Source organism: Camelina sativa, chromosome 5, assembly GCF_030686135.1.
Source record: "Camelina sativa cultivar CO46 ecotype springtype chromosome 5, ASM3068613v1".
Lineage (NCBI taxonomy): Eukaryota > Viridiplantae > Streptophyta > Magnoliopsida > Brassicales > Brassicaceae > Camelina > Camelina sativa.
The window spans coordinates 22,628,634-22,646,410 of record NC_141884.1 but is presented as its reverse complement, the minus strand read 5'-3'; the positions used below and the strand labels follow the sequence as shown (position 1 = coordinate 22,646,410).

Here is a 17,777-nt window from a genome sequence, read left to right as displayed (position 1 = left end):
CAAATAGACGTATAGATCACAATTTTTTTAGTGAAAATATATCAGTTTGACACCTATTTGGCAATTAATTGCTAGATTAATACTCCACCCTATCTAATAAAATACCAATTTTAGGTAAAAAGACTAAAAACCGAGAATTTTTTTTTTTTTTTTTAGAAAAACGAAAAATGAAAAAATAACAGTATTAAATATTTTGATTTAAAAATACGATTAATGAAAAAAATAATGTATATGTATAAAAATAAATTATGATTTAAAATATAATGTATAAAAATAATTTTCAAAAAATTGTTTACAAAACATTATGTATAAAGATATGATTTAAAAATATGAAATTTAAGATTATATAGTTTAAATAAGTTAAATATATGTATTGAATTATAACTAAAAGAATGTATATAAAATATTAAAATAATATTTATGAAAATATAATATAATATATAAAAATATGATTTTTTAATATATAAAATATGCTTTAAATATATGAGTTTAAAAATACCATTCTTAATATGATTTATAAAAAAATCTAAATAATAAAAATATGACTGAAAATTTTTTAATTTAAAACAAATCTGTTGTCACTTTTTTTTTTTCAAAAATCTGTTGTCACTATATTTACATTTTACATTTAATAAATCTGTTATCAAACACTAGATTTTTTGAAGCAAACAGAAAAACTGTCATAACATAAACAAATCTACTATAACATATGATATTCACAGAGGTCATTTTAACAATTTTTTATAAACGTTATAAATCTGTTATCAAACGACAGATTTTTGTTTAAATTAAAAATCTGTCGTAACTTAAAACAAATATGTTATCATTAAAGGTCAACCTAGTAATTATTTTTCTGTAAAAAAATCTGTCTACGATAGATTTTTAATCAAGAAAATAAATCTGAAATAACTATGGTTAATAAATCTTCCAGAAATTATATCAAATCTGTCATATATTTTGAAAGTTTGTTGTGTCTTCATAAATAAATCTGCCGTGAAAAATAAATCTGTTATCAATTATAAATCTGTCATAACTATAGTTAAAAAATTTGTGGTCTCTGACGGCGATTTCGATGGCGACTGGATTGGTTTTTTGAATGCTTGGATCCGGTGGGTTTGGGAGACGGAAAGAGGGTCTTTCTCGTTCTCTGGTTGGTGAGGGTCAGGGGAGTCAGACCGGAAGTCTGAATCCGACTCTTAATGCAAATGATGTATCGTTTTCGGATCTCAGGTTGATCCACGGAGATTCGACACGATCGGATTTTGAAGATTTGGTTTGGTTGGGTATATTCTCTCGATATGGGGTTATAGAAAGTCTCGGATCTGAAGATTTGATTTCGATCTGGAATTCGGGTCTGATTTGGGTTGCGTTGGTATTAGAGTCTGTGATATCGTATCGGGGTTTTATGAATAAGATTATCTGGTGGTCTTCTTTCTATTCTCTGATGATTAGCGGCTGGAGAATTGATTGCGTTTGGATTGCCAACGAAAGTTATGGCATATGGTGGACTGGAGTATCTCCGAATCTGTTCAGTATCTCAGGATTGAGATTTCGATTGGCTTTGATACGGTTAGTTATGGGGATTTATTTGATTCGATTTGCTACGGTATTTAGGTGTGGGTGTGGTTTTTGCTCAGTCATTACGCTTCTTTGGTCGTCCTTTCTGTTGTCTCTTGAGCGATTATTCTCAGTCAAATCTTTTTGTGGTTCAATCGAGGGAGGTTCTCAGGTTCTCTTTTTGTGGCGAAACATGGCTCAACTTGCACTCAACAAGGGTAAATCGTCTATGGTCCGTACGGAAACTGTGACGATTTCTAGCTCAGTCCTGGCCCATAGAATTCAGCAGTTCTCCATGACGCTTATTGGGAGGTTAATGAATCCCGCCTGTCAGAATATGGAGTCCCTAATTGCTAACTTCCCCAAAATCTGGAAACTAGAGGAGAAGGTTGTGGGAGCAGACCTTGGTCAAGGCGTCTTCCAGTTTAATTTTGAGGATGAAGAAGATCTCTTGTCTGTTCTCCAGAATGGTCCATATCACTTTGATAGCTGGATGGTGTCTCTTGTGCGTTGGGAGCCAATCATATCATCCTCTTACCCTTCGGTGATAAATTTCTGGGTTAAGGTATCAGGAATTCCTATGCATTTGTGGGAGGTGGCTACATTAGAAGCTATTGGTAAGAAGCTTGGGAAGATCCAGGAGATTGATGAGGAGACAGGGAGCATCTGTGTTGCAGTTAATGGGTTTAATCCCGTGATTTTCAATATGGTGGTTCCTTTTGCTACCGGTGATGAAGTCGTGGTGTCCCTTGAGTATGAAAAGATAACGGGCGTTTGTGGACATTGCTCTCGTCTTACGCATGACGCAAAAGTCTGCCCCGCGTTACTCAAGGTTGAATCAGGTCAAGGACCTGCTGAGAAAGTGGAGCATAGGGGCGGTCAAAGGCATCTCCATGGCGTCAAACAGGAACCACATAACAACGCTGGAGGGTGGGAAAAACCTAGAAAACACGCAAAGCGAGCTTTGGACTTTCAGTCTGCAGATCATGGTGATCAAGGGTACTTTCCGCAGCAATTTGTTGGTGGTAGTGGTCTTCAAGGTCAGAGACAGTATGAGCGTTCACAGGGGTTGGCTTGGGGTCAAAGGAGAAGCCTTGGTGAGGTTGTTAGTGATGATGGTTTTCGCCGTGGGTTCCAAAAGGGAAGTGGAGAGTCATCGGGTAAGGGCTCTGGTTTTCATTTAAACAGAAAGGGTTCTGGGCCTACTTGGCCCAAACCTTTATTTAAAGTGAAACAAATTTCAGCCGTGAAGCAAGCTTCTCTGAGTCTTGATGCCAATTTGGGGGTTTCCGGCAGCCAAGTTTTGCAAGAGACTAGGGATCAGGAGGGAGGTGATCCTAAGGGAGATGCTGGGGTGACTAATGATATGGACTTTGAGGTTGAAAATGATGACCTTCTGGAGGATGGTGAGTTTGGGGTTACTGATAAGAGTGCTCACAACGCTGTTCAAAAGGAGGTCGATCTCCCAGTTCAGAGAGATGAGTTACATCCTAGTCACGGAGCTGACATTCATGGTGCTCAAGGGTCCGATGTTCAGGTTGAGTCTGGAGGTGATTCACAAGGTAAAGTTCTTATTTCTGATCCAATGGAATTAGCTGTGGGGGTTGTTAATAGTGCTTTGGCAGTTCTTACGTTTGGTGATACAAGTGCTCAAAAGGGGAGGATGGTTAGGTCACATGGTAGAAAGAATGCGGGTAGTACTAGAGTAGCTCCTGTGGTATTGGCTTCTCCTGGGAAACGCTTACTTGCTAAAGTCTTGTCTAAACCTGCAGGTGATGGACATAAACAGAAGCAGCTGGGGAAATCGGGTATTGATAAAGTGGATGGCAAACCTTCGGATGGGGGTCGTCCAAGTAAGAAAGGGATGGGGGCTCTCCCGAAACCGCCGGCTCGAACGTGAAGATTTTGAGTTGGAACTGTCAGGGCATTGGGGTGGATCTGACAAAAGGATATTTGGGAGATTTGTGGAAGCAGCATAAGCCTGATATTTTATTTTTATCAGAAAATAAAAAATGTTTTTCTTATTTACAAAGATTTCAAAAGAAGTTTGGCTATAATAATTTGTATACAGTTGACCCCCTTGGTTCTAGGGGTGGGTTAGCTCTATTTTTCAAGGATGAAATAAAATTATCTATTTTATATGAGAGTGATCGTATAATTGATGCACAAGCGTGTTTTGGTCAACATTTAGTATTTTTGTCTTTTGTCTATGGGGATCCTGTCCCGCAAAATCGCATAAAGGTATGGGAGAAGTTAATGGATATTGGTTCCTTCCGGATTGATCCTTGGTTTATGATTGGGGACTTTAATAAATTAGTTGGTAATCATGAGAAACGAGGTGGGGCTATTCGCCCAGTGTTCTCTTTTGTCCCTTTTAATTCAATGATTAATCATTGTGGTATGCTGGAATTCCCGTGTTATGGGGAACAATTGTCATGGCGGGGTAATCGCTGTAATAATCAGGTGGTTCGGTGGCGTTTAGACCGCGCACTAGGGAATGAGGATTGGCATAATTTTTTTCCCAATTCCAAAGTAGATTATTTGGAGATGGTTGGTTCCGATCATTGTCCCATTTTGGCAACTTGTCTTAGAACTGTCACAAGACGGAATCGGCAATTTCGTTTTGATAAACGTTGGCTGGGGAAGGATGGTTTACTAGGTGCGGTAGAATCAGGGTGGGCACGCACGAATAATTTTCGGGTTCCGGCCTTCGTGGATAAGGTTAGGAATTGCAGAAATTCGATTTCGTGGTGGAGAAAAAATAATGTGACGTCTGGTCCTTCTCTGATATCTTCACTTAAATCAGCATTACAGGAGGCTAAAATGGATGATTCGATTTCTCAGGAAGAAATCCGGGACGTAGAGAGAAAACTAAAAGAGGCATATAGGGATGAGGAAATTTACTGGCAACAGAAAAGTAGGAAATTTTGGCTACGTGTCGGTGACAAAAATACAAAATTTTTTCATGCATCGACCAAGCAGAGGAGGGTACGGAATAAGATTGTTGGTCTATTTGGTCCGGACGATGTATGGGACGATACAGCCTTGGGAATGGAGAGGATTGCCTCCAAATATTTTGAGGAGCTTTTTGACAAATCGGATGTGAGTGGTATTTCGGAAATACTTCAGGAAATTACACCTATTATTACAGATAGTATTAACCGAAGTTTAACTAGGGAAATTACGGAGTCGGAGGTTCGGAAGGCATTATTTGCTATGCACCCAGAGAAGTCTCCAGGGCCTGATGGAATGACGGCCTTATTTTTCCAACGTTTCTGGCCTTCTTTAAAGGGGGATTTGGTGGCCTTGGTTAGAGATTTTTTCCGAACGGGCAGTTTTGACCCTCGTCTTAATGAGACTAATATTTGTCTCATTCCAAAGGTGGATCGGCCGCAACGTATGTCAGAGTTTCGGCCGATTAGTCTTTGTAACGTGAGTTATAAGATCATTTCAAAAGTGTTATGTTTTAGGCTTAAGCGGTTTTTACCATCATTGGTTTCAGAGACGCAATCGGCTTTTGTTGCAGGGCGATTGATTACGGATAATATTTTAGTTGCCGAGGAAATGTTCCATGGGTTAAATACTAATCAACGATGTAAATCCGATTTTCTGGCATTCAAAACGGATATGAGTAAAGCGTACGACCGTGTTGAATGGGATTTTCTGGAAGCGGTTTTGATTAAATTAGGATTTGATAGACGGTGGATTACTTGGGTTATATGGTGTGTGTCTTCGGTGTATATCAAATTCTCTTAAATGGTCAACCTCGGGGTTCCATTTTACCGAAGCGGGGATTACGTCAGGGTGATCCTCTTTCTCCCTATTTGTTTATTCTCTGTACGGAGGTCCTAATCGCAAATATTAAAAAGGCTGAACGTGAGAAGAAAATTACCGGCATATCGATTGCTCGAGATAGTCCGTCGATCTCGCATTTATTGTTTGCTGATGATAGTCTTTTCTTTTGTAAGGCAGATGAGTCCGAGTGTAGAGTGGTAATGGATATTATAGGTAAGTACGGAAAGGCATCGGGGCAAGAGGTTAATTTAGGGAAATCTTCTATCATGTTTGGTAAGAAAGTTCCACCGGATGTAAGATCCCGGATTAAAACAGTTATTGGAATCTCTAGTGAAGGGGGTATGGGTTCTTATTTGGGAATACCTGAGAACCTTCAGGGCTCGAGGACTACCGTTTTTAGTTATGTTAATGATCGTCTGGAGGAGAGAGTTAACGGTTGGTCGGCGAAGACCTTATCGAAGGGGGGTAAAGAAATTATGATCAAGTCGGTGGCGTTAGCTCTGCCAACCCATGTTATGTCGTGCTTTAAATTGCCACAGGCATTGACAACCAAACTTACAGGTGCTATTTCGAATTTCTGGTGGAAGTCTAATGATAAGGCTAGAGGCCTGCATTGGGTAGCGTGGGATAAAATGTGTGAGGACAAAAGTGATGGGGGCTTGGGCTTTCGTGCTTTGGAAGAATTCAATGATGCAATGTTGGCTAAGCAGTATTGGAGGTTGATTCATTATCCGCATTCTTTAATGGCTCGGGTGATGCGTGGCAGATATTTCCGGGGAAAACATCCTCTACGGGCAAGTAAACCTTATTCTCCTTCCTTTGCGTGGAGGAGTATCTTTTTAGTCAAGGGACTAGTGGAACGTGGGGCACGGTGGTTAGTAGGCTCGGGGAGTGACATTTCGGTATGGAGGGATCCTTGGATACCCGATGATCAGCCAAGACCAGTGAATGGTAGAGGAAGAGTTCTACATCCTAATTTGATGGTAAACCATTTAATTAATCCCTTAACGATGGATTGGCATTTGCCAATCTTACAGGAGTATATGGATCCAGCGGATATATCGCTTATACAGAGTTTGGCGATTAGTAAGACTTCTCGTCCGGATAGATTGATTTGGCATTATACTAAGTCCGGTAAGTATTCCATGAGGACTGGTTATCGGCTTGCACGAGGATTACAAAAGGAAGCTGTAATCGGGCCAACGTGCAATGTTTTACGCGCCCAAGCTTGGAAGCTTGAGGTCCCCTCAAAGGTTCAACATTTCTTTTGGCAGGTGGCCTCTGGTTGTCTTCCTGTGAAGGAACGGATCGCACATAGGGGTGTACGGTGCGATGTTATGTGTCAACGGTGTGGTTGTGCGGAGGAATCTATTAATCATGCTCTTTTTGTGTGTGAACGTTCTCGTTTGGTTTGGGAGCTAGCGCCGTTGCATCTTTCTTCGATAGGTTTTCCCTATGGATCAGTTTATTCAAATTTAGACTTATTATATTCTAGGGCATTGTCGAGTTCCGGGGGTCCGGGTATTGGATATTTGTTACCCTGGATATTGTGGACAATATGGAAAGATAGGAATAAAAAAGTTTTCCAAGGAATTGAGGCGGAGCCAATTGATATTATTAATCAGGCGACAACCGACAAACTTTTGTGGGAGGAGGCAAAGTCCTTCTCGGGGAACTTTTTAACCCCCCAGCCGGTTCCGGAGGAAAGGGTGTTTTCTGTTCGGTGTCAGGTTGATGGATCATGGAAAAGATCTGATCCTTTAGAGGGATTGGGTTGGTGGTATGGGACTAAGGAGGATAGGACACTACTTGTGGGTGCTCGCAGTCTTCATCGTAGCCCATCTTCTCTTCACTCGGAGCTTAATGCCCTGGTATGGGCGATGGAGTCTTTTCGGGCGATGGGGATTGATTGTCAGCATTTTGAGTCAGACAGCGCTGAACTGGTGGCAATGGTCCAGGAGCCGGACGACTGGCCAGCTTATTCGCACTTTTTGGAGGACTTCCTTTCACTCAGATCTTCTTTTCCCTCCTTCACTCTGACGCAGATTCCCCGAACGTCAAACGTCCGAGCAGACTGTCTTGCTCACTCTTCTAGATCTTTACTTTCTGTATCTTCCTTTGTAAATGTTCTTCCTCCAGATTGGGCGACTAATCTTGGAGTTACTTTTTAATTTATTTTAATGTTGGGTTGAAAAAAAAAAAAAATATAAAAAAAAATAATTTGTGGTCTAAAATAAGTCTGTCATAAAAAGTCTGTCACACAAAAATAATTCGGTTGTGCAAAAACAAATCTGTCATACACAAATAAATTTGTCACAACTAGAACGGTAGACTTTTAAAAATATTTTGATTTTCTTTAAAAAAAATCTGGAAGGGTAAATTTGACTTTATTTTTTTTCTAACAAAGCAAAAAAATGTATTTTAGACAAAAAAATAACTCATCTAACTCTCACATTTTATGAGTTACTTTAGTAATTAACCTCTTAATTTGGTTAAATCTAGTTTTTCTCCCATTTTTTTAAAAGAACTGTTTGCATTTAAAAGTTACAAAAAAAAACACAAAATTATTTTGAAGACACATTTTTTATTTGTCTCGTGAAAAAATAATAATAGTATTATTTTAATCTTAAACCATGAGACCTTCCACTGGTGAGAGTTTGATTACTTCAACCTAGCAACTCGTCGCGACAAACCAGAAGAAGTTATGGAGTGATATTACAACGTTTGAAAAATTGAAAGACACCATTGGGTAACGACGGTGGTGTGTGACTGGTGTCTTTCCGATAAGACTACTAAATGCCAAATTGCAACTGCAACTGATAATGAATGTTACAGATTACTGAATTCAACGTTGAACGTTTCACGAAGTTCTAAGGACATAAGAAAATGAATTTTCTTATCCTATATTCTTAGTTTTGGCATGCTTGAATTGAAGCATTGCATCCTATTGTGTGGTTTGGTGGTTTGTGCTCCTCTATCTTAGAAATAATTAAGTACATTTTAGCGAAACATTGCATTTGCTAGGTCTCTAGATGACTAGATGAGATGAACCATTAGCTACACAAGTGAACCCTAATGTACATCATAGAAGCTTGCACTTGTATACGGTTTAACTGAATATTGAGATGATATATTTTGTACATAAACATTAGATGCATGTGTGAAGTGACCTTAGTACACCATCACACCAGGGATCGAGTCCCGCTTCCTACGAATGTAGGAATTTGGCTAATGGGCCGGCCAGTTGTGATCCAATGATTGACAAAAAAAAACATTAGATGCATGTGATAATGACATTTTTATACCCACTTTTAACTATGCGGTAAGTGTTTTTCCGTATTACATATTCGCGAGTTATCTTAATATATATATACATATATATACATATATATATATATATATATTTTGTGGGTGTTTCTTTACATTATTCTAACTTATATATATATATATATATATATATCATGCTGTGAGTAATTAAATATATATAAAAATTATTCTTAATCGTTTTCGAAAAAGATCTTTCAATTTTTTTTTTTCTGATGCTCGTTTTCTCTTCAACTGTCTTTAACATATATAAAAACTACAAAATGAATGCGAATACACAAATTTATGCACAAACAATTAGCCCAATACCAAAATTTGGTGGTACATTCTAAATGGTACAGCCTCCCACATCAGGATTACTAAGTGGTGTTGACCATTGGTTCATTTGAAAAGATATACGCAAAGCCTCATTCGATGATACAAATTCTTGTACCACGTTCACAGATTCACTTACTTTATTTTAACTTGAACAGATTTAGCCGATGAGAATGTTTTTGATGATACCAAAAAAGAATGTGTTAATTTATGTATATTACGCATCCACATTTGTTTATGTATTACGCTTTCACATTTGTAATGACGATAGGATTATCAAAAAGAAAAAAAAAATTCCAACATTTATGCTATTTTTCAATATTTATGAAAAAAAAGAAAAAACCACTTAATAATTTTCAACATTTATGTAATTTGAAAATTTTGTTAAATGCTTACGTGCTTATGTGTTAAGTTATATGACCCGTCTTCGCCCTTTCTCTCCCCGACGAAGACACACAAACACACAAAAGAAAAAAACAAATCCTAGCTTAGCACCGTCGCCACCGAATTCGAAATTCCGGTAACCCCATCACCGGAAAAATCTACCGCACCTGGCTACCGATATTGGTTCTCGTCGGATTTAGCTGTTTCCTTTCTTCGTCCAGATCTCGTACTCTATTCTACCTCGATTCGCTGTGGAAGTTACGACGATGGAGGCGATCGATGAGTTGTCTCAGCTTTCGGATTCGATGAGACAAGCGGCGTCGCTGCTCGCTGACGAAGATCCCGATGAGACCTCTTCTTCTAGACGGCCGGCTACTAATCTCAACGTCGTTGCCCTAGGGAATGTGGTGGGTTTCCTCTCGCTTTACCTGTTTCTTCGATGTGGTTGTATTTGGTGTTTGTGTGTTAGTTTTATGCTGTGATCGAGTGTGGATTTTGGTTGCCATATCGTGGATCTTGCGGATCTCGATGAGGTTTGTATGATTGTTCCCGTAACCTAGGAGTTTGGTAGGATGTGTTCTTTGTTCGTAGCTTGATTTGTTGTGTTTCTCTCTATAAGGGATTGTTTGATTCTATGAGATTAAACCTGGGAGGTATTGCTTTAGGAGAGAAGGTTGATGTGTTTGGTATTCGAAACTATGAGAAATCTATTTTAGAAAGTGTATGTGTTCTTCTTATTAGATCGTTGTTGTACTTGTCTCTTGGAAGACAGAAGAATAGATTGCTCTGTGCTTGTGATTGTAACTTGTAAGGCTTGGAAAAGAACATTTCTTATGCTTAGACTGAAGTTATTTCACTTTTCTTGGTGGATCAGGGAGCTGGAAAGTCTGCAGTTCTGAATAGCTTAATTGGGCATCCAGTTCTGGTAAGTTGTGTATTGAGTGTGCGGCAATTTGTGTATATCACTACTGGCTGATACATTCTCTTAAAGTAACCAAACCACTTTCTGTATTGCCTATCTGCTACAATTACTATGGATAGCCGACGGGTGAGAATGGTGCTACGCGGGCTCCTATAATCATTGACTTGAGTAGGGAAGAATCACTGAGCAGCAAGGCAATAATCTTACAAATTGACAATAAAAATCAACAAGTTTCTGCAAGTAAGGCTCCCCATATGCACATATGCAGTTTAGCAATGATTTGTGAAGTTATTTCTGCGTGTAAGATACAATGCATTAGATTAATGTTTGACTAAATATTCCGGTTGTTTTGAATGTGTGTGTTATAGGTGCCCTAAGACATTCTCTACAAGATAGGCTTAGCAAAGGCGCCTCAGGAAGGGGTCGTGATGAAATATACCTAAAACTTCGTACCAGCACAGGTAAGCCCTTTCTTACTTGCACAATCATAACTGTGAATCCTATTTATTGGAACATCCATATTATCAAAGCCTAAGTCGGGGAATGTCCCCTACATCAGTGAACAGATCAGCTGTAATAAGTTTTTACCACTGAGTCTAATGCACAACAGTGCTTCATCTTCTTTTTGTTAGAATCTGATGCTAAGGTGTGGTAATTGGATTATATATTTGAATGAAGCTCCAACATAATTATCCTCCTTGGAACATGAATAAACACATATCATTTGTTTCCTTACTGCTTTCTGCAATCATCATAACATATTTGTGCCCTTTTAACTGCAGCTCCACCCCTGAAATTGATTGATTTGCCTGGACTGGACCAGCGAATTGTAGACGATTCTATGGTAAGATTAGGAACTCCTTGATACATTTTTCATCCCCCCAGTCCATCTGTCAACTATGGAGATTTTCAACACTTTTTTATCCAGCATTCTGGCTGTAGGGCAACATCGATTCATTATCATTTTGTAATTTGTCTATTTCCTCTCTTTTCAAGATTGGTGAACATGCACAGCACAACGATGCCATATTACTGGTTGTTGTGCCTGCTAGCCAGGCATCCGAAATTTCGTCATCTCGAGCCCTGAAGACCGCAAAGGAGTATGATCCAGAGAGTGAGTATATAGACACTTTCGTTATATAGACCCTTCATTATACTTCCCAACTACTATGGTGACCTTACTATATTTGGATTAACTCATTGGATCTGAATTTTACGTATACTATAACAGTAAAAAGTGACATCACTCCCTATTTATAGGTACTCGGACAGTAGGAATTATCAGCAAAATTGATCAGGCAGCAGAGAACCCAAAATCCCTTGCAGCAGTTCAGGCTCTCCTTTCAAATCAAGGACCTCCGAAAACAACTGATATTCCATGGGTTGCACTTATTGGCCAATCTGTCTCAATTGCATCAGCACAGTCTGGAGGCAGTGAGAACTCTTTGGAAACTGCTTGGCGTGCTGAGAGTGAAAGTCTTAAATCTATTTTGACTGGTGCTCCTCAAAGCAAACTTGGCAGAATTGCCCTGGTGGATACTCTTGCTAGCCAGATTCGTAGCAGAATGAAGCTAAGGCTTCCAAATATCTTAACTGGGTATTTCCTTTCTCCATATGTTTGCTTTTATATGTCATAATTGCAAATGAAAATTTGATTGTTTGTTTGCCTGCCTACTTCTAGGTACTGGTACTTTAGGGAAGACTTATAATTTGCTCCATGAAAGCCAATTTGTTTTGTTTCTTTCGAAGTCATTCTTTAGGCTTAGTTAGCTAGACTTTCCAGCTTCCATCATCATTAGCGCATTTTTCATGAGATATTTTAAAAAGCTTTGTCTTTGTGTTTTTTCTTAAGCAGCATATATTGGGACCAGGTAAATGCTTAGTTTGGGAAAAGGAAAACTTTAATATCTTTAACGGATTTAATAGATGAAAATCTACCTTACAGTCAAGAAATTTACCTTTATGTTGAATTTGCAAGGGAAAGGAACAGTGTTTAACAAATTGAAATAAACCAAATGGCAAAATCTTCAAAGGAAGAGAAAGCTAAACGAAAGTTGCACAAGAGGAAATTGTAATCTGAAAATGGATAGGTGCCAGATTTATCCTCCATCATTACCAAGTTCTGAAAATACGAACTCTTGCTTGCGTGGTCTTTGGTCAATGCTCATCCTCTGTTTAGCTTATATGTTTCCTTTCTCTCCCAAAATGTGATGGTTGTCTTTTGTTTAGTTTTCTGGATGATTATTCAGGGAAATGATTGTGGTTCTTATGAAAATCCTGAACTAATTCCTTTCTTCCATGCACAGACTCCAGGGTAAGTCTCAAATAGTGCAGGACGAATTAGCAAGGCTTGGTGAACAACTGGTTAGCAGTGCTGAAGGCACAAGGGCAATAGCTTTGGAGCTTTGTCGAGAGTTTGAGGACAAGTTTCTTCTTCACTTGGCTGGTGGTGAAGTGAGTATTTTCCACCAGACTTTCCTTTTCATTTTCTAGTTGTAATGGGACGTGTGGTGCTGTTTTAATGTAGACAGTTAAGAAGTTTATGAAGATTATCTTATATCATTTTGGATGTATGTCATATGTTTCACTGGAAAAGTTTTTGAATTGCATGCCTTGTCGTTGTGCCTTTCATGTGGACTTCGATGAATTTTGTTCTCTAACAAAAATTTGTTTCAGGGAAGTGGTTGGAAAGTTGTTGCAAGTTTTGAAGGCAATTTCCCCAACCGTATCAAGCAGCTTCCATTGGATAGACATTTTGACTTGAACAATGTCAAAAGGGTGGGTTTTTAAATATTCTTGACCCCAATTTTATGAACAAGTAAAAGTCTTAGACTGGATTGTGACAGATTGATTTGCTAAATGTTTCAGATCGTGTTAGAGGCAGATGGTTATCAACCTTATCTTATATCTCCAGAAAAAGGGTTGAGATCGTTAATAAAGACTGTTCTTGAGTTGGCTAAAGACCCAGCACGACTATGTGTTGATGAGGTGTGTCCATGTTAGTGTTTACAGCTTATCTGTTGTTGGCTCCCTCTTATTTTAGCTGCTTAGGATTAGAATTCAGAAATTTAGTATATAGTGAAACATTGGCTATGGCTTTTCACACATTGTCTGTTCAACACATGTCACGATGATATTTAAATTCTCATGATCTAGTCTTATTAAAGTCCTACTCAACCTTATTATAAATATTGTCTCGGTCCATTTCTATTCTGAAGTTATTCCAACCTGGTGCCTTACTGTCTCATTTATTACTGATCTAATATGGTCTGAACTTTTTATTAGGTTCACCGAGTGCTTGTTGACATAGTTTCAGCTTCCGCGAATGCCACACCTGGTCTTGGAAGATATCCTCCTTTTAAGAGAGAGGTAATAATGTTTTTCACTGCTCATTCAGTAGCATTATTCATTTTCGTAATAGCTGTTCCTTTTCTTAATTTACCGTTAACCAGGTTGTAGCTATAGCAAGTGCCGCACTTGATGGATTCAAGAGTGAAGCTAAGAAGATGGTAGTTGCACTAGTTGATATGGAGCGTGCATTTGTACCTCCTCAGCACTTCATCCGCCTCGTACAAAGAAGGTAACATCAGCTGCCCTCTTTGCCTTCTGGCTGTCATTTCGAGTGGCGTTATCATACTCAAAATTATAAGATCATTGTCTTAATTTCCCTGTCTTTTGATGTATAACAGTTTTAGACATATTTAAATGGATCTACTTTTGTGAGTGTCCAGCTAATTTTTTATGTTTGCCTGTGAAATGAACATTTATGTTTTAAAATGCTTTCATTAGAGTCACAAATTTGACCCTTTTAAATAGTTCCGTAACTGCAGCATTTGTCGCACAGGTCATGATATATACAATACACATGTTACAAGTTCTTTTGTGATGCATATCTCACTATTCGTTTCGCTTTTTTTTCTGTACGGTTTACTGTCTTTATCAGAATGGAAAGGCAACGTCGTGAGGATGAGCTAAAAGGTCGTTCCTCTAAAAAGGGACAAGATGCAGAGCAGTCGCTCTTAAACAGGGTATGCTTTTATCTCAGATTCAATCTGGATTTACGAGCAAAACTAGATAGTGCTTTTATCTCAGATTCAATCTGGATTTATGAAAAGTACATAATGTAACAATTCTTGTTTCTGCTCGTAATTTAGGCAACTAGTCCTCAGCCTGATGGCCCATCAACTGGTGGTAGCTTAAAATCATTAAGAGACAAATTAATGCCGCAAGATAAAGATAAAGATAAAGATAAAGAGACTCCGGAGGTGTCTGGTCTGAAGACTGCTGGACCTGAGGGGGAGATAACAGCAGGTTCTTTTTGCTACTATCCATTTTCCATAAATTGCATGCTTTTTTCTGTTTTTAGGATTATCTGATATTCTAACAGTTCAATTGCGTGATTTCCTCTTCTTTTCTATTTCCTTTCTGTCATTTAAGCATTGAACTGGTGTAGGATCAGCTTTTCATTATATTATTTATTGATATCAAACCATCGACGAAGCTTTTCTTGTCCAATTTTGTAATCTCCTTTTCTTGTCTGCCACTTGAGCCTTTACTATGGTGTAGGATGGGTTTTCGTTGTGTTAGTTTGTTATAAAAACCAACTTTCAAGGTCTTCAACATTACATTGTACTCTCTGGTGCAGGGTACTTAATGAAGAAAAGTGCAAAGACAAATGGATGGGGTAGGCGATGGTTTGTTCTGAATGAAAAAACTGGAAAGGTTAGTGTTTATCACAAATATTCTTCAGGAGTTCATCCATATCCATATATTAAAAGAGAAAGCTCTGTGCACTTATATTGTAACTGTAATGCTAGCACTATACTTTCCCTTACAATTTTGTTTTCTTTTTCAAGATCTTTTTATAATTGTTATTGATGTGATCTACCATTGCATTTACCTTTCTCCAGCTTGGTTATACGAAAAAGCAAGAAGAACGAAACTTCCGCGGCACTGTAACTTTGGAGGTATCATTCTCTTGAAAAACTTACTTTTTTGTTGGTCGTTAAAGATGTAACTGCAATTAAGAGAGTGATGATAGGCTTTCATATTTATGTTGCTCTTCGACCTGGTCCTTTGAGTCTTCCACCTGGTCCTTTGAGCAGGCTGATGATTACTTTCAATTGTGAAGTCTACACAGCAAAACGATTTATTACCATTTACTTCTGATGAGAAAATTTGGATGCTCCGTGTTCCATGAATAATATTTAGCCTTTTCCAGTTTTATTTAGGTACACTATTCAAATGTCTCATAAAACTCTGTTAAACTGCTCAGGAATGCAGTATCGAAGAAATTTCTGATGATGAAGGAGAAAAATCAAAGAGCTCCAAAGATAAGAAATCAAATGGACCTGATTCAAAAGGACCAGGCCTTGTATTTAAGATAACCTGCCGGGTTCCATATAAGACTGTACTTAAAGGTATGTCAAGCGATAATCAAAAATTAACGGCTTGACCCTCTTTATGCTCCTTTATATGAGCAAATCCTCAGAAGCCCTTATATGTTGCAGCTCACAATGCGCTGATTCTCAAGGCTGAGAGCATGGTTGATAAGAATGAATGGATTAATAAGCTGCAAAAGGTTATCCAGGCCCGAGGAGGCCAAGTGGCTGGCGCTTCCATGAGACAAAGTCTTTCAGAAGGCTCACTTGTAAGTCACACGAGGAAACTATATGCTTATCCCATGATTTTCCCCCATTCTTTTAGAAATTGAATTTTCGTAAAATATGTGTTAGCTGATCTTAATCTATAGCTTGATGATAAAGTGTTTGCCATAAAAACTGATATCTTTGTGTCGTACTTGATGGGTTAAGATTTTGTAATACCTAAACGTTGAAGATAGCTTTGTTTGGGCATGTAAGACAGTGTGTTTCTTAGAGTGGCGATAAATTTGTTTTCTTTTGTTGTCTGATTTTCTTTCGCTTTTCAGGATAAGATGGTTAGGAAACCGGTTGACCCGGAAGAGGAATTGCGGTGGATGTCCCAAGAAGTACGTGGTTACGTTGAAGCTGTTCTCAACAGTCTAGCTGCCAATGTTCCAAAGGTGGACTATTCAGTTTTTCTTGTGAATCTTTAATTTTACATGTCCATCTCGTTCTTTAATACTTGATCATATTAATAAAACCGTGGCTACATACAACAGGCTGTTGTTCTTTGTCAAGTAGAGAAATCAAAGGAAGACATGCTGAATCAGCTTTACAGTTCAATCAGGTTTCTTCACATCCTTTCTCAATGTATAACTGTATACTCAATACTGTGGTGTGGTGCTTATTTGTCCCTCCTTTCCTTTCCGTTGATCTGCAGCGCAATTGGTAATGAGAGGATTGAATCATTGATTCAAGAGGATCAGAATGTCAAAAGACGAAGAGACCGTTACCAGAAGCAGTCCTCTCTTCTTTCAAAGCTCACAAGACAGCTTAGCATTCACGATAACAGAGCAGCTGCTGCTTCAAGCTGGTCTGACAATAGTGGCACGGGTATACATATACACACACTCATCTACCATTTCATTATTGTGCTAATATGTAACAGAAGATGCATGGAATTGATTCGTTTTTGTGGTCGTCTTTATTTGTTCTTTTTTTTTTTTGCAGAAAGCAGCCCGAGAACCAATGGCGGGGCTTCAGGAGAGGACTGGATGAATGCGTTTAACGCAGCTGCTAGTGGACCTGACTCATTGAAAAGATATGGATCTGGCGGCCATAGCCGTCGTTACAGTGATCCAGCACAGAACGGTGAGGATTCTTCTGGATCTGGTGGCAGCTCCCGTCGCACCACGCCAAACAGGCTCCCACCAGCACCGCCACAGTCTGGATCATCTTACAGGTATTAGAAACCTGTTTGATTTTCCAGTATTGTTATTGAAGGAACCATAAAACACAGTTCATTCTTTTTTTGCCCTTGTGGATTGGTCCCCGTTTCGGGGACTATTTTTCTTATTTCCTTCACTAGTTAAAGCAAAAAATAACAGAATGATAATATGATGATGATGTACTGGCGTGTGTTTGTAGATAGATATTTGTTAGAGACACATATATGAGTTTGGTCTTCATATTGGTCATATGCTTTTTTTTTTTCTTTTTTTTATTAAAGAAGATGTTACTTTTGTTTTAGTAGCATCTAAAATCTTGGGAAAATGAAAGTGAAAAATGTTTCCATTTAGAACAAGCTTATGTATCGCTCTCCATAGAGTGTCTATCCATTAAAACACTTAATCGCCCACCCAACCACAAATTGAAATGACTAAACGAATAAACTATTTTCATATTCTAAACGAAATCGACTACCATTATCAAGTTTATCATTCCACTGTGGAAGAGGATTAAATCGTATTCTTCTGTAAGAAGTAAAACTCTTTGCAAAAAAACAAATGCTTCAGTACAGTGGTCAATTGGTCATCAAGAAAATGGTAATAATATGATTACCGTTGGTTAACCCTAAATAATATTGATGGCTTGAAATCACATCCCACAAAGTGAAG

The 17,777-nt window shown here is 38.4% G+C and overlaps 3 protein-coding genes across 3 annotated transcripts; all 3 read left to right on the top strand.

The window, feature by feature from the left end:
• Nucleotides 1-1,052: 1,052 nt before the first annotated feature.
• Nucleotides 1,053-3,698, top strand: LOC147944201 (uncharacterized). The gene is made up of 2 exons (XM_087512171.1): nucleotides 1,053-3,119; nucleotides 3,330-3,698. Exons 1-2 carry the CDS (start codon nucleotides 1,097-1,099, stop codon nucleotides 3,455-3,457), a joined length of 2,151 nt encoding a protein of 716 aa, XP_087368297.1. The 5' UTR covers nucleotides 1,053-1,096; the 3' UTR covers nucleotides 3,458-3,698.
• A 115-nt stretch (nucleotides 3,699-3,813) lies between these two features.
• Nucleotides 3,814-5,092, top strand: LOC147944200 (uncharacterized). The gene is made up of 2 exons (XM_087512497.1): nucleotides 3,814-4,954; nucleotides 5,028-5,092. Exons 1-2 carry the CDS (start codon nucleotides 3,814-3,816, stop codon nucleotides 5,090-5,092), a joined length of 1,206 nt encoding a protein of 401 aa, XP_087368623.1.
• Nucleotides 5,093-9,325: 4,233 nt separating this feature from the next.
• LOC104787201 (dynamin-2B) lies at nucleotides 9,326-17,357 on the top strand. Its single transcript, XM_010512732.3, has 22 exons — nucleotides 9,326-9,782; nucleotides 10,250-10,300; nucleotides 10,417-10,537; nucleotides 10,666-10,758; nucleotides 11,080-11,141; nucleotides 11,294-11,411; nucleotides 11,558-11,894; nucleotides 12,604-12,751; nucleotides 12,974-13,075; nucleotides 13,166-13,285; nucleotides 13,583-13,666; nucleotides 13,750-13,877; nucleotides 14,241-14,325; nucleotides 14,452-14,608; nucleotides 14,943-15,019; nucleotides 15,208-15,264; nucleotides 15,573-15,717; nucleotides 15,808-15,947; nucleotides 16,227-16,340; nucleotides 16,440-16,507; nucleotides 16,601-16,773; nucleotides 16,891-17,357. The coding sequence occupies exons 1-22, from the start codon at nucleotides 9,642-9,644 to the stop codon at nucleotides 17,127-17,129; spliced, it is 2,760 nt and encodes a 919-aa protein (XP_010511034.2). The 5' UTR covers nucleotides 9,326-9,641; the 3' UTR covers nucleotides 17,130-17,357.
• The last annotated feature ends 420 nt before the right edge of the window (nucleotides 17,358-17,777 follow it).

Bases quoted from the DNA above. Each gene is read 5' to 3' on its own strand.
- LOC147944201 (XM_087512171.1), top strand. From the start codon at position 1,097: ATGCTTGGATCCGGTGGGTTTGGGAGACGGAAAGAGGGTCTTTCTCGT. The intron at 3,120-3,329 runs GTAAAGTTCTTA...CTAAACCTGCAG, and splicing joins GTCTGGAGGTGATTCACAAG to GTGATGGACATAAACAGAAG.
- LOC147944200 (XM_087512497.1), top strand. From the start codon at position 3,814: ATGGATATTGGTTCCTTCCGGATTGATCCTTGGTTTATGATTGGGGAC. The intron at 4,955-5,027 runs GTATGTCAGAGT...GTTATGTTTTAG, and splicing joins AAAGGTGGATCGGCCGCAAC to GCTTAAGCGGTTTTTACCAT.
- LOC104787201 (XM_010512732.3), top strand. From the start codon at position 9,642: ATGGAGGCGATCGATGAGTTGTCTCAGCTTTCGGATTCGATGAGACAA. The intron at 10,538-10,665 runs GTAAGGCTCCCC...TGTGTGTTATAG, and splicing joins AAATCAACAAGTTTCTGCAA to GTGCCCTAAGACATTCTCTA. The intron at 14,326-14,451 runs GTATGCTTTTAT...CTCGTAATTTAG, and splicing joins AGCAGTCGCTCTTAAACAGG to GCAACTAGTCCTCAGCCTGA.